The sequence below is a fragment of the Ochotona curzoniae genome, unplaced genomic scaffold, assembly GCF_017591425.1.
Source record: "Ochotona curzoniae isolate NIBS_2020 unplaced genomic scaffold, NIBS_Ocur_1.0 contig_430, whole genome shotgun sequence".
In the NCBI taxonomy this organism is placed as follows: Eukaryota; Metazoa; Chordata; class Mammalia; order Lagomorpha; family Ochotonidae; genus Ochotona; species Ochotona curzoniae.
In genome coordinates, this window is record NW_024466219.1 from 23,182,057 (window position 1) to 23,197,352 (window position 15,296).

The following is a 15,296-nucleotide window of genomic DNA, read 5'->3' on the forward strand; positions in this document are numbered from 1 at the left end:
ATCAAACATTTAAAGAGAAGCTGACAACCACTCTCAGACACTTTTAAGGTATGCTTCCTAATTCAATGTCCGAGACAAGGGCTATTCTGATGGTGACATCAAAAAAACACAAAACCAAAAATAAAAAAATAAACAAATCACTAAAAATAAGGAGAACCATATATCAATGTCCAATCTGCTCCAAATTCTTTTAAAAAATTAGCAAACTGAAGTTAATAGCATACTAGAGGGAATACACCACAGAACCACACAGGATTTATTCTTAGAATGCAAAACTGAGTTGATATATGAAATCCAATGTATTATACCATGTTAACAAAGGGGATATAAAGAAGAAGCCGGATCATTTCAGTTTCATGGAAAAGCACTTGAGAAATGTAATCATTTTCATTATAAAAGCAAAATAAGTAGATGGTCCAGAAGTAATAAAGAATGTATAGGAAAAAAATCAGAACCAATAGCATAATGATTAGCAGTGAAAGCTTTATTTCAATATCAGGAGCAAGAAAAGTTCACCAACTTTCACTACTTAAATTCAACATAATATTGCATGATATAACTAGAGCAATTATGCAACAAAACCATTTAAAATTCTCCATGTTGAAAATGAATAAGTGAAAGTATTAGTGTTCTAATTAACATGGTATCGTACATGAAAAACACTGATATTCACAAAACCCTGTTAAAATGAATAACATAATTTAGCAAAGTTGCAACATAAAATTCAACATAAAAACCAAGTGTGGCTCTACATACTAAGAATTATTCACCTGAAAATAAAGTTAGGGAAGTAATTCAGTTTATAATAGCATCAAAAAATAAAATACTAAAAATGAGCTTAACCAAGACGCTACCCAAAATGATCTGTGAAATCAGTGAAATCTCTGCCAAGCTCATAACATACTTTGAAGAATTGGGGGAAAGTTGTAAAATTCACGCAAAACTTCAGAGGATCCCAAATAAGCACATACTATTGAAAAAGAATGAAGGAAATCTTAGACCTCCTGATTAAACAAAAACTGATATGACATAATCACAAGAATAACAGATGAATTGCACTTCAAAATGTAAGACTTTTGTATATCCAAGTATCAAAGAACATTATTAGCAGAGTGAAAAGACATGTGATGACAGAAAACACTGGGAAGTCACATTTCTGACTAAAGATCATTGCTCATAATATACAAAGAATGTTCAGGGCAAACATTATGACATAGCATGTTAAGTTGCTACTACAATCCCATCATCCCACATGGGCATTGTCCGTGTTCTGGCTTACTCCACTTTGGTCCAGTTTCCTGCTCATGTGCCTGGGAAAGTAGCAGAAGGTGGCCTAAATGTCTGGACGCCTGCCACTCAAGTGGTCAACTCGGATGAAGCACCTGGCTCCTTGTTTCAGCCTGGCTCAGCCCTGGCTGTTATAGTCATCTGATGGGTGATCTAGTAGGTGGAAGGCATCTCTCTGTCTCTTCTCGGCTGCAACTCTTACAAATAAATAAATTTTTAAAATATATTTTATTTTTATTTAAAAGGCAAATTTTATGAAGAGAGAAGGAGAAACAGAGAGAGAGAGAGGTCTTCCAGCTGCTTCTTCAATCCCCAGATGGCCTCAAAGGTCAGAACTGAGCCAATCCAAAGCTAGGATCCAGGAGATTCTTCTGGGTGTCCCATGAAGGTTAAGAAGCCCAAGGACTTGGGCCATCCTACACTGTCTTGCCAGGCTGTGACAGGGAGCTGGAGAGGAAATTGAGTAGCTGAGACATGCACCAGCACCCGTATGGGATGCAGGCACTCACAAGGGGTGTGGAGGTTTAGAGTGCTGTGCCACTGTGCCAGCCCTAACAAAGAAATAAACCTTTTCAAAAACAATTATAACACAGGAATTTTCTCAACAATAATTTTTAAAACTCTGAAAAATAGACATTTGTCCTCTTGGGATTGACTTATGTCACTAAGCACAACAATCTCTAGTTGGGACCATCTAGCTGCAAATGGTATGATTTTATTCCTTTTTAATGGCTTAGTAATATTCCATGGAGTAAATGTACCACAGTTGTTTTAATCACTCCTATGTGGATGCAGATCTGGATTATTTCCACGTCTTTGCTATTGTAGACTGTGCTGCCGTAAAGATAGGATTACAGATCCCCTTCTCATATGCAGTTTTTATTTTCCTAGGGGCAGGATAGCTGGGTCTTACAGCAGGTTTGTTTACAATTCTCTAAGCACTCTCCATGCTGATTTCCATAGTGGTTGTACTAGCCTGCACTCCCACCAGCAGTGAAGAAGGACAGCTTTGTCCCCACATCCACGCCAGCAGGTGTTGTTAGTAGAGTTCTGAAATACCATATGCTCTTTCTAATATAATGAAATCATCATGCAAATTAGGCTTTTGTGTTTTCTTTCCATCACCCTTGAGTTGGTTATTCAGTGGCGCATTTTTTTGACTCTATAGTGCTGTATTTTTTTTTTCCTTTTTTGTTTTTGTTTTAACCTCATATTTGTTGTTGACCTTATTTTGTGGCCTATCATTTAAGGAAATGTATAGTGATGGAGTAATAGAAACTACTATATCCGGATGTGAAGATATAGTGCAATATGCATCCTTACTTCCAAATCAAAGATGGACTCCCGCTCAAACTTTTGGACTTATCTAGACAATGGGATGCTAGACTTTCTGACATTGCCTGTAACAGCACTGTCGGGGCACACCTAAAATACAAACTGATGGAATTCCAACTTGTTATGAAGGACTATACTGTTGTAACAATATGGGGAAAATCAGTCGGGGACCAGGAATTTGGTGTGGAGGGATCTCAGACCCTACATAAAACCCAAACTAAATCAATAAATTTGAAAAAAAAAAAGGAAAAATAGGCAAATGACTAGAGTGATTTTTATATATAAAAAAAAAACACACAACGGAATACAGATTGTCATCAGAATCATGAAAGTATGCCCAGTCTTACTGAGAATTATGGAAATACAAATCAAATCTGCAATGAGATACAACTTCACATTTATTTAGATAGACATAATTAAAGACACAATGTGTTAGTAAAGACATGGAAACATATGGAATTCCATACACTGTTGCTGAAATATAAAAATACACACGTTATGGAAGAGTAAGTGGAAGTGCCTCAAAAACAAACAAAAACCCACACAGAACTATCATATGTCACAGCCAATCTGTTTCTGAATTTATGCTGCAGTGGCTGGGATAGGTCTTGTGGTATCCCGGGTTAAAATGCTCCTTTACATACCAACATCCCACATTAGAAGGTTGCTTCAAGTCCTAGATATGCTTCACTAGTGTTCCAGTTTTCTGGATCTATTAATACTACTGAGAAGAAGTACATAATGGTCCATGGAACCATAGCAGTCTATCCTCCTGGGGGACCTGCACAGACTCTGTGGCTGCTGACTTAGGTTTGTCCCTGTCCTGGGTATTGCAGCCTTTTGGGAGTGAAGCAGAGTGTGGAATAACTCTCTCTTTCTCCCTCTCTCTCTCCCTGCCTCCCTTTTTCTGTGTCACTCTGTCATTTAAATAAATAAATAAATCTTTAAGAAAAAATTAGAATCAGTGACTTGAACAGACATTTGTACACCTAAGTTACCAGCTAAATCTTTTTAGCAATTGAAAAGAAGCATCCACTGACAACAGATAAAGAAAATGTGGTATATGCACACAATGGGATATTATTTAGCCTCGTAAGGAAATGAAATACTGATGCACCGTGCATCACTGAGGAACTTTGAAAATATTATGCTGAGTGGAAGAAGTCAATCAAAAAGGCAAATATCTCAATATTCCAATTTTATAAGTAATTTGGAAAAATCTAATTTGCAGAATCAGAAAGTGAAATGGGTGTGAGGGCAGGGGTTCCTGGGGGAATTATTGCTTAATAGGTACAGAATTTTAAATAAGGGAAGATAAAAGAATTCTGAAGATGGAAAGTAGTGATGGTTGCATAGCAATGCAAATATAGCCAAAGCCATTAACTATGCATTTAAAAATGACTGAAATGGCGAAGTTTCTGTTATGCGTATTTTACAGTACTAAAAAGTCTAGTCCCATACACAGGAGAAGCATAAGTCTGTGCTTTGTCCAGACACTATTTAAATATGACTTGCCAGGAGTGCTCAGGTCTCAATAAAGGTAAAAAGGGTATAATAACTACCCAGATAACGGAAGATATTATAGCAGATTGCCCCTGTCTGAATCACAAGAGCTTACAAAAAAGAGTTGGTGCGGTGGCACAGCAGCTTAAACCACTGCATAGAGCAATAATATCTCACACTGGAGTGCCAATTCAAGTCATGTTTTTCTGCTTAGAAGCAGCTTTTGGTTAACGTACCTGAGAAGACAATGGAGGATGACTTGAATACCTAGGACTTTGTCATCAAGGGGAAGACCAGGATGGAATTCCTGGATCCTGCCTTCCTGCTGTTCTAGGCTTGGCTCTGGTAGTCATCTGGGGTGTAAACTACCAGATCTGAGATCTCAGTCTCCTCCCCTCTTTCTGCATCTCTTTCTAATGAATAAATAGCTTTTAATTCAGACCAAATTATCAGCTTTTTAGATTAAGCAGTTAGATAAAGCCAGAATAAGGATATTTCTCTGTCTTGTCCTTACAGTGGAAAGCAATCAATATTTTAAGAAAAACAGACATAGAGAGAACCCTTGTTCTGTCTCAGCTAGCAAAGTTAGAATTTTAAAGAAAAAAACAGGTCAAACTTTGACAGATGAACATTTCTCTGCGAGTGTAGCCGCTCCGATCTATTTGTGACTGTCCTTATTACAAACAAAAGACATTTCTATGTAGTTGCAAAAGCTGAAGGCTTGTATCTCTGTGATGGTTTGAGATGTGAGACATGGTGGCAGGGCTCACATGTGAGACCTACAGCACGTGGCTGGACCTTGGCATGGGAATGGCTTAGTTGTAGGAGGACTGAAACCTGATAAAAGGCAAGAGTTAACCCTAGTTTCCCCTTTCCCTGATCTACTCTCTTCCGCTTTCTAGGATAAAGCAGCCTGAAGACCCTTATCAGAGGTTGTATTTTGCTCTTCAACAGTGAGTCAGATAAGCTTCTGTTGTTTATAATTACCTTGTCTGCACTGTGCTGTTATCACAACAAAGGATGGATAAAGTTGTTGACTAATTGATACCAGGGTATACCATCATAAACTGTTTTCTATTTTATCTTCCTACACATAACCAAAATACCCTGTTACCTTAAATATGGGTTCTAGTTTATGACAAAAGTCTTTTTGGTTGTTCTTTTATAAAATAAGATTTTCACTGTAATTTTAATGAAGATGTACTATGTTTCCATGTTACCCAACATATCAGAAAAATATACTAAAATACAAAGTCACAACATTATTATATAACACAATATCTCTAATGGATGATCCTTGTATTTAGTCACAATAATTTTAATCTTAATTATCTGGCTGGTTTGGCCAGGTTCTGATGTCCCATTTTCCTTATTTGAAAAACTGAAATAGAATTCTAAGGCACTCTCTTAATCTCATTTAAAGGAATATCATTGAATAAAATTGGTGTTTCCTGAGTACACAAGTTTAAGAATTTTAACTCAAGAATATTCATATAATCAGGATACAAGAGTTTCATTACCCCACAAATGCCCTCATGCTAACTTTTATAGGCATACATTCTTTTCACCCATTACCCTGGACAATGTCTGATTTTCTCTTTCTAGCCAGTACTTGCCTTTTTTAAGAATGTCATTTAAAAGATACCTCTGCAATTCATAGCTTTTTGAGATCTTTTTTTTTCCACTTGGCATAATGATATCAAGCCAACATGGATCTGTCTTTCGGTCTTCATCCAAAGACCAAAATCTTGAGCATGCTGTCACAGTATTTTGCAGAGACAAAGATTATTGCAACTTGTCCAACTAAGAAATCAAGGGAAATGCTTAACTCTAACTCCCCAATCAGGGGCCTGAGCCATTAGAAAGGCTTGCATTCAAGCCAGCATAGTGTTAATGTGCTTTCCTCCAAAGAAAGCCAGAATTGCAAAAAATACATGATTAGACCCATCGTTAAAGTTCAAGATGGTGAAGCTTGCAGGAAAAGAATGGGGAGACATGATGAGAGATATCTGAGTTTCAGGCATTAGGGGCAAACAGAGAAAGGGGGCAGTCTGACCCATAAAGGAAGTCTGGTAAGGATAATAGCTTTTGAACATTGATCAGCGTTTTGTCTTTCGTACTGTTCGGTAGTACTCTTGTACAGCAATTGATCCATTTGCTTATTGGTGACATTCAAGAGATTTCCAGGTTTAGGCATTCATGAACAGAGCTACTAAAAACAGTCGTGTTTATAGGACTTTGTACAACCTAATGATGCATCTAGATAGATCTGCTGAGCTGAAAGTACCTGCAAGCCATCCCCTGCCACCATGTAATCCTTCCCTCCTTGTCAATCCAAATACTCTGCCTCTGTTGAATGCACTTGAATGGGGAATGCAATGAACATATGAAAAATGAGCTCCATGTAAGATTCATGGTGATGCCATTTGTAATTCCCAAGTAGCTTCACACCAGCAGAGGCCAAAGAGTGTGAGAAACTGTGACTCATTCTTCCACCACAGATCACAGCTACAGGTGCTGTGTGAGTTCTTTCTCTTTCCTATCTGCCACTCAGTCTCTCTTTTATTTGCACAGCTCACTCTTGACAGTTATTTCTTTGTGTGTGGCAGTGTGACAGACAGACAGAGAGATGATCCATCCACTGGTTCTTTCTCCACACGTTCTCAACAGCCAGAGCAGGGCTGGATTTGGCCAGAATCTGGGCCCGTCTGAACCCAGGAACCAGGGGCTTCTTCCAGTTCTCCCACACAGGTGCAGAAGCGCAGGTAATTGAATCATCCATTGATTTTTTTTTTCCAGGTATAAAAATGGGGAGCTGAATTAGAACTGGAGCATCAAGAACTAAAAAGTTCACCCTTTTGGGATGCCAGCACTGCAGTGACTTCACTGACGTCACATTGCAGGTCCCTATTCCACTGTCTTTTAAGGGATCCTGCACTGGTATCTTTAAGGGGAATTTAGTGACATTCTCATGTTAATGCTACTAGAGGCCAAAAAGTAGGAAAAAGTTTACTATGAACACTAGGTTCTAGGTTTTCTCCATTCAGCGGGGCAAAACAATTCTCCTAGTTAGTCTGAGATGTAGTTGGAACATTCCTTAGCCCTTTTCACCAGATAATACGGTGTTTTTCATTGTAAACTGTAATATAATGGGTCATATTATATTATACAGGGCAGCATCCATTAATTAAACATCTCTTAAAGTGAAATTAGAAGAAAAAAGTATGCATGTGTGTGTATATATACATATATATACATATATCCTGAGAAGTCAATCATTTTTTTAGTTTCTTTGGAGTAAAACAAATGTTAATTGGTTACACAGTTGAGTACTCCCGAATCTTATTCAGTAACCGACAAAAGAAGGGGTTTCAGCAGAAGAGATGTGGATTATATCAGAAATAAAAACACTTTTTTTTTTGCCTCAAAGAAAAAGAGCGATTAGACAGAAAATACAAGGATCAGTCACCTTCTCATTAACCTCTCAAAATGAATCCATTTTAAGTCTGGCTTGAAAATGTTTTCTCTCTAAAAGCTACCAAGCAGTCTAACAGTTAATTGTCATTCTTATTCAAGAATGACCCGCATTAACATCTAGCAAAGTCATTAGCATATTTCTAAAAGGGTAGGGTGGGCAGTCTTGTCTCTGCTCTTGTCTGTTTTGGAGTGTTATACAGAAAGTTACTCGGACAAACTGAGGTAAATATTAATAACCAATATTCAGACTCTTCCATAAGTATCAAAATTCCTATAGGCATCTCAGCTCTGAACAGGCAGACTGCTAAGGGGATTGTAACTGCACAGAAACACAAGATGCGCTGAAGGCACTGTGCTTTGTTGCACCATGTGAACAGTCTTACACTAGCTAACCCAGGGCTGAGGACAGAGATCACAAGATTATCTCTTCATTTTGGTACACTGAGATCAACAACTAGAGCAAAACACTCTATGTGATTGTTCCATGAGACTGCGTATTTTCTCTCTTGACAGTCATGGTACAAGTGTCCTCATACCATGAAAAATGAGCTACTTAAAAATAATTCAAATGGGAAGCGTGCGCTACAGTTTCCTATATTACAATGCTTTAGGTCTGAGTGAGCATCTATGTGAGGAAACTTCACAAAGTAGGTGGAAAAATAGAACCTTACTTTTGCTGGGGAAAATGTTGAAATTTGAGCACAGTTTTTTCAAAAGATGCATTCCCATGAATATTTTGGAGACTTTGTGTGGCTACCAATGAAGAGTTTAAAAGACTGCTTACCCAAATGTCAATAAATGACTTATGGATGTCCCTGGCTTATTTCATTTTGAGGGAATAATTTTAAATTTCATTTTGAAGTTGAAGCAGGTATTTTCTGAGTTCTCAGACTCTTTAGGTTAGGATCGTAGAAATGACAATCAAATCTCCTGAATTTAATAGTCATGAGTCATTCAAGCAAGAATTTCTCATTAATGTTAAAAGACAGAAATACTTTTTCAGAACTTTAAGAATTTGTTGCAAAACCTAAAGTTAAATATTTTAAAAATGTGTAAATAAAAAATTATTTTATTTACTAGTGTGTTAGACTTTCAGAACAGCTGAACCTTTATGGTTTACCAGTAGGAAGCACTGGTAAAAAATGGATCAACAGGAAACACCCACTTTATCTGTAATTTTTTTAATTTTGTTTGCAAAGATTTATTTTTTTTATTGGAAAGTCAGATTTGCAGAGAGCAGATACAAAGGTCTTCCATTCACTGGTTAACTCCCCAAATGGCCAAAAAGGCAAGAGCTGAACTAATCTGAAACCAGGAGCCAGGAGCTTCTTCCAGGTCTCCGAGGTACAGGGTCCCAAGGGTTTGGTCTGCACTCTACTACTGTCCCAGGCCACAGGCAGGGAGCTGGATGGGAAGTGGAGCAGCTGGAATACGAACTGGCGCCCATATGGGATCCTGCAGCACGTACGATAAGGCCTTTAGCCACTAGGTCACTGTGCTGTACCCTCTCTCTATAATTTTTAAAGTAAACATTTGCAGGCAAAAACATTATATGAACCATACAGGAAACTCTGGAAATGTAAGTTACTTGGAGAGTAAAGACTTTGTATTTTGTTGTTGACACTGTGACCTATGTTTTTAAAAAGTGAATGTTTTTCTATAAAATTATTACTTCTAAGAACATATTTTGGTTGCGGAATAACTTCCGAACTGATAGGAGGTGCTGCTATAGACTTGCCAAACCTGGACTGACTAGCCTGAACTGCAGAATGCCAATTACTGTGATGGGGGTGGTAGAGCAAAATAGGTTTATTTTTTTTGCAAAATGTAGAGCTGGGAGCTTGGGTGCTATTGCTTTATTCCTGGGCTTCGTGAACAGGTGTGGGTAATCACCTTTAGGCCCCTGCTTGCTACCTGCTGGGCGTGGCTTAGAGCTTACCTGCTTACGACCTGAGGCATGGCTTCTAGTTCTTCATGTGGGGCATGACCTCCGACATGACTTAGCAGGTCAAGTGGAATACACGTGGAACATGACCCCTGACATGATTGCAAGGTCAGGGAAGACAGACATATTGCACAGCCAATCACAGTGTCTGGTGGGAGGTGGGCGGGGGCTGGGGGTTTGTCGGGAGACTCCCCTTTGCCCTCCCCTTCCTAAACCGTTAAAATTTGCAACTTGTGCGTAATAAAGCAGACATTTCCCACCAGCTTGTCTAGGTGGTTCTTAGGGCGGAAGAACACCGTTGCCTTACCTTCGTGACCTTGGAGCCTGCTGGCAGGCTTAAACCCCAAGAAGCACGAGGTAGGACTGAAGACTCATACAGACTGAAACTAAGGCTGAGAGGTGTGTGTTCAGCTTGTTTCCAAGCTGCTCCATGGCCCGTGCAGCTCATGACCTGTGTCTGACCGGAAATGGTGTTCTTCAGGGAATGTTTTGAGGACCAGGTGGGCTTCTGTTGATCTAGAGGATTACATGTAAGCAGTAGTTACCTGTTACCCTGGACATACAATTTACTTGTCCAGATCTGTAATTTCCTAAGCAAAAGCCTTTTGGCTAATACTGGCCAATAGAATTTCACCTATTGGAAAAGTGGAGGACTTCCTGAGCTAAGGTTCAGAACATCGTGCAGCTAGCTGTGTCATTTGCACAATTCAGTGACTTCTTTTTGATAAAAACAGACTACACGTGTTTGATCACATTTTCTCAGTGGGAATATCTGACCAATTAGGAATTACTGAATTCTGAATCTATTTTCTATTGGAGACTCTAGTGTAAAAATGAGTTGTAAGGGAAAATGGCACTAGTTCTTAACTATACTTGCAATGTATCACTATATCTTCATTTTGCTGAAACATTTTGAAGAGAAACACTTGGGCTAGATGATTTCTCATTTTGCATACATTGAATGGACATGGTTACTTACATGGAATAATTAATTCCTAATTAATTAGATGTTTAGGATAACTTTATTAGGCTCCCCAAACACCTAGCACCTTTTTCTCCCTTTTGTATCCATTGTTGGCGCATTAAAGAAGAAGTTAGGATTAAAATTAGATCTTAGAAAATATGCCTGTATTTTTAATGACTTTTCCACGCTAAAAAGTAACTGACAGTGATAGTAATTAAAAAAAATGTTTAAGTATAGGTGGAACGGTCCTCAAAATAACAACACAACAAAATAAAACAAAAAACCAAATTTGTGGGGAATATTGTTGTGACACTGGAGGTTAGGCAACACTAGTGTCCTATGGGGACATCAGGATAAGTCCTGGTCACTCCAGTTCAGATCCCATTCCCCGCTCACACCCATAGGAAAGCAGCAGAAAACAGACTGAGTGCTTGCGTCCCTGCCACCCACATCGGAGACGCTAAGGGAGTTCCAGGCTTAGGCCTAGCCATTGTAGCAATTTGGGAAGTAAATCAGCAGATGGAAGATTTTTTTCTCTCTTTCTGTCTCTCCTTCTCTGCCTGTAACGGTTTTGAGTAAATACAATAGTTTTTAAAAAGCAAGCAAAAAAATTTATGAACACATTTTTTTCATATTCAATTTAAAGAGACAATAGAGTACTCAAAAAAGCACCGTTTGGGCAGATACTCCTACCCTTTGGCACCTCTTTGCATCTGGATATATGTTGTTGATCCTGCAGAAAAAACACCATTTTCCCTGTGTTGTGAAAACTATTAGTTATATGTCAAGTCTCAGTGAGCTCAGCCAGACTATTGGTACTTTATAAACGCCAGTCATTGTTATGGCTATTCTCAAATACATTTACTGGATCTTAGTATGCGTAGTTAGAATTTAGATAAGCATGGCTAAACAGACTGAGTAAAATAAAGGAGGACCAAGGGGAAGGGACAATCTCTGCTGGCTTCCCGTTGCTGCATCCTTCCCTTCCGTGTCTGTGGAACAGCTGTGGGAGGAGATGGCATGTGGGAGGAGATGGCAGTAGGCTGCAACTCTAAGGCAAATGGAATTTCTGGTTAGACTTCATCCAGGAGCAACAAGCTTACAGTTGGCAATAGAGAGGAAGTTGAGAACTGCTTCCTGTACCAATTCACAGATTTGATGGTGAAAATATTTCTCCATGTGAATAAAAGAAAAAATAAAGGCAATTAACAAGTTCTCCAGATATTTCCCCTTGTGTAACAGATATCGCAAGTCCTTTGTCATACATATCTTTGCTTATAGCTAGTTATATTTCAACAGCACTGAAAGAAATGGTACGAGATGGAGTCCACCGGCTAGATGTGCATGGCCCAGTTGTTCTTGGAAAGACACCTGTTGCAGTTCACTGACCTGGGTCATGTACTACCTATCCAGTTTCCCCCAAATTGTTGCCCACACGTGGAAACATCCCTCACCTGGTTGGATTCTAACGTAATACCCAGAGCAGCAGTGATGATCTGGCTGTGCTTCTTGAATGCGACCACCACAGCAAACTCCAGTCGAGTTGAGAATAAATGGGACATACTTTTCTTCACAGCAGCGGTATCCAGGCTGGAGGTCATACAGGACGCCGTTACAACACACCTGAAAATTTGAAAACAGTTTTAAAGTAATAGAAGTTGAATTAGGAGTATTATGTCACCTCATCCCAATGAAAAATAATTATTTTCTTAGAATGTCTTGTTTTGAGATCATATTACTCAAGTTATATAGATTTGACAGAACAGATTTCTCAGCATCAAATACTATAAGCTATTTGATATACTGTAGCTTCATATTTTGGCCTTTAGCTATGCTTTGTGTTGCCTGTTATAATATTCTATAAATATGAATTATCTTTTGACTGTCAGTCCTTCCAATAACAATGTTTAGAATTGTAAATGAACAATTTCTTTCATATGTATGCTTTTATTTTAATGATTGTTTAATTTGAAAATACTACATTTACAGGAACTGACTTCCATTGATCCTTCTTTATTTCTTTAAATAAATTGCATTTTCTTTTATCACTTATTTATGAACTCAATCTTCAGACAGAGCAATCTCAATATCCAACATTTACAGTTGTATGTGTATATATATATATATTCATGTGTGTGTGTATATATATATATATATCAAGATCACTACATTAAAAAAGAAATTTATATGGAAATTAATTTTGAAAAGCCCTTTTAACTCTGTGTTTCTCCAGCAGCTATGGAAGAAATCACATGCATGAATAATCAAATAATTATTTGTTATGCTCACTTGAGGGCTGGGAAACTGACACATGCTATATATACAACAAATCAAACATTAAATAGTTGCTGAAACAAAGACTTAAAACCTATATTTGGGATATTACAATAGTTAAATAGATGCCTCCTGTGGCAAACAAAGTGAGTTTGTATTTAAGAGTTTTTGTTTTATTCTATTTTTTGTTTCTTGCTCATGGACACTTTCAGTATCGACCAGTACTTGAATCAGGCTGAACACAGCGGCACCATCAACTTAGCATCTCATTTCGTTTTCAAGAGTCATCTAAAAGTACCAAAAAGTTGACTTTTCACATCATTCTACCGTTGTGATTTCTCTTCCTCCTTCCACTTCCCAATCTCCTACTCCTCCTTTTTCTTTATTTAAATTTATGTATCCATTTGAAAGGCAGAGTTAGAGAGAGAGGGAAGGACAGTTGCTTCACTCTCCAGATGGCTCCAATTCCCTGAGCTGAGTGATCCAGTTACAGGAGGTAGGAGTTTCTTCCAGGGACTCAAGAACCTATTGCTGATTTTGCTTTATAGATTTTCATTTAAGGGGATGTACTATAACTGTGAAATGGATGCTGTCATATCCAGTGGCATGTTGTTTAATTTCACAGCACTGTAAATTTCTGATTTTCTTCCTGTTGATGATTTTGTTTTGTGGCTTTTCCCTTAGGGGATTTATAGTGACTGTGTAGAGGAGACTGACATGTCCAGATGTGAGGATGCAGTGCAGTGTGCATCTTTATTTCTGGATTGAGGTTGGACTCCCAGGGAAATTGTTAGATATGTCCTGACATTAGAATGCTGGACTCTCTGTCATTGTTCATGCCCACAACAATGGACTTATGATTGCTTTTGAGGAAGTATGCTGTTGTAATGATATGGGACAACTCAGTGAGTGTGTGTGTGTGTGTGTGTGTGTGTGTAGGCAGGTTAGAGGTCGGGGTAGGGGTAATCTTGGGGCCTATGGAACTATATCAACAAATAATATGACAATAATAACAAAAAAGGTAAAAACAAAAACAAAACGATTATTTCTTATACAGTACATGTTTAAAGTCATAGAATAACATAAAACTTGGGGATATGGTAATTTTGGAGATTTAGTGTCCAAAATGGTATTGTTACTAATTGTTGTTCCCATGTCTTTCAACTGTTAGTTGCCATCTAGGAAAATACAAATGACTATGCTAGCTGTAACGCTATGCTGTACGCTATGCTGTACACTATGCTGAAACACTAGCATAGTAATTTGTATTTTGATCTATATTCTCTTAATAACTCACATTCTTAATTGCAGTATTCTTTTGTAGCCAATTTTATGCTTTTAAAAGTAGCTTAGTCATTGAATGCATGTGGTTGACAAATAGCAACATTATTTCATTGTATGAAATCCTACCTTCAAACTAAGAATTTCTTGTGCAGTCAATAAAAGCCATTTACAGACTCCTGTCTCACTCCATTATTGATCTGATTCCTAAAGAGCAACTAATATGAACATTAATCTACAAATGACCATAATTCTAAAATATTTCTGACGAAGGTGTAATTCACAGTTACTCATCAGTGTCACATAAACAAACACCTATTTGTAGCTAAATGGATTTTTTGTAAAGAAAATTTCAAGTCACTTAATCAATTGCAATTTTGAGAGGTTCTTTATTATTCTAATAAACATATTTTCAATGAATATAATAAATGATATAATGGCTAAACTGCTTATGTTGATAGAAATTTTAAAGCATCCTTTTTTTTTTTTTCTCCATGGCATCTTCATGAAATTGGAGTAGAAATACAACATGAAACACCGGGCTATAAGAAGCAAGCTGTCTTATTGAATGGTTAGTAACAGAAACATTGTTTTTCTAACCAACTTCAAGACAATTTACCTTAGATTCAGGAGAATAGCAAATGGGTCCACAGATATTCTCATGTTTCCGGCATTCTACTGCTTCGCATAGCTCTGTGCTGCGCTTCTCCATTAACTTCTGCGTTTGGGAGCATGGATACCATGCTTTTCGTAAGATATCATATCCAAGAATAATGCCATTGGGTGTCCCTGGAGACATCCAGTCAATCTGAAGGGATCTGCAGCAGAGAAAATAATCAAAACTTTTGAAAAGGAGAAAAATTTCACGTTTCTATTATCAGCCTCACCTACTTTCAAATTAATCTTCCAAATCTGCCAGGCTTATTTCATCAACAAATTCTTGACTAGAGAGTGACCAATAGAGGCCAGCAATTAGCTGAGCAGTTACATGACTGGTTAAGATGCCTGGATTCCACACGGTTGTGCCTCATGGGAAACTGCTGTGGCTCCTGACTCCAGGTTCCTGCTAGTGTGAACCCCGGGAAACAGGAGGGATGACTCAGGTAATTGGGTTCTACCCTCCACACGGGAGACCTGGATGGGGTTCTTGGCCATCACCTTTAGGCCAGCTGAACCTAGGCTATGTGTGCACACTGTGGATCAGACTACTGATGTGAGCTTTCTCTCTCT

General features: G+C 38.1%; 1 protein-coding gene across 1 annotated transcript in view; it reads right to left on the reverse strand.

The window, feature by feature from the left end:
• USH2A (usherin) overlaps positions 1-15,296 on the reverse strand; it is a 617,249-nt gene that overhangs the window by 155,635 nt on the left and 446,318 nt on the right. The window contains exons 47-48 of the mRNA XM_040985311.1: positions 14,686-14,884; positions 11,966-12,134 (exon numbers count right to left, since the gene is read on the reverse strand). Coding sequence (XP_040841245.1) covers positions 11,966-12,134; positions 14,686-14,884 — 368 coding nt within the window. The remainder of the gene's footprint in view (positions 1-11,965; positions 12,135-14,685; positions 14,885-15,296) is intronic.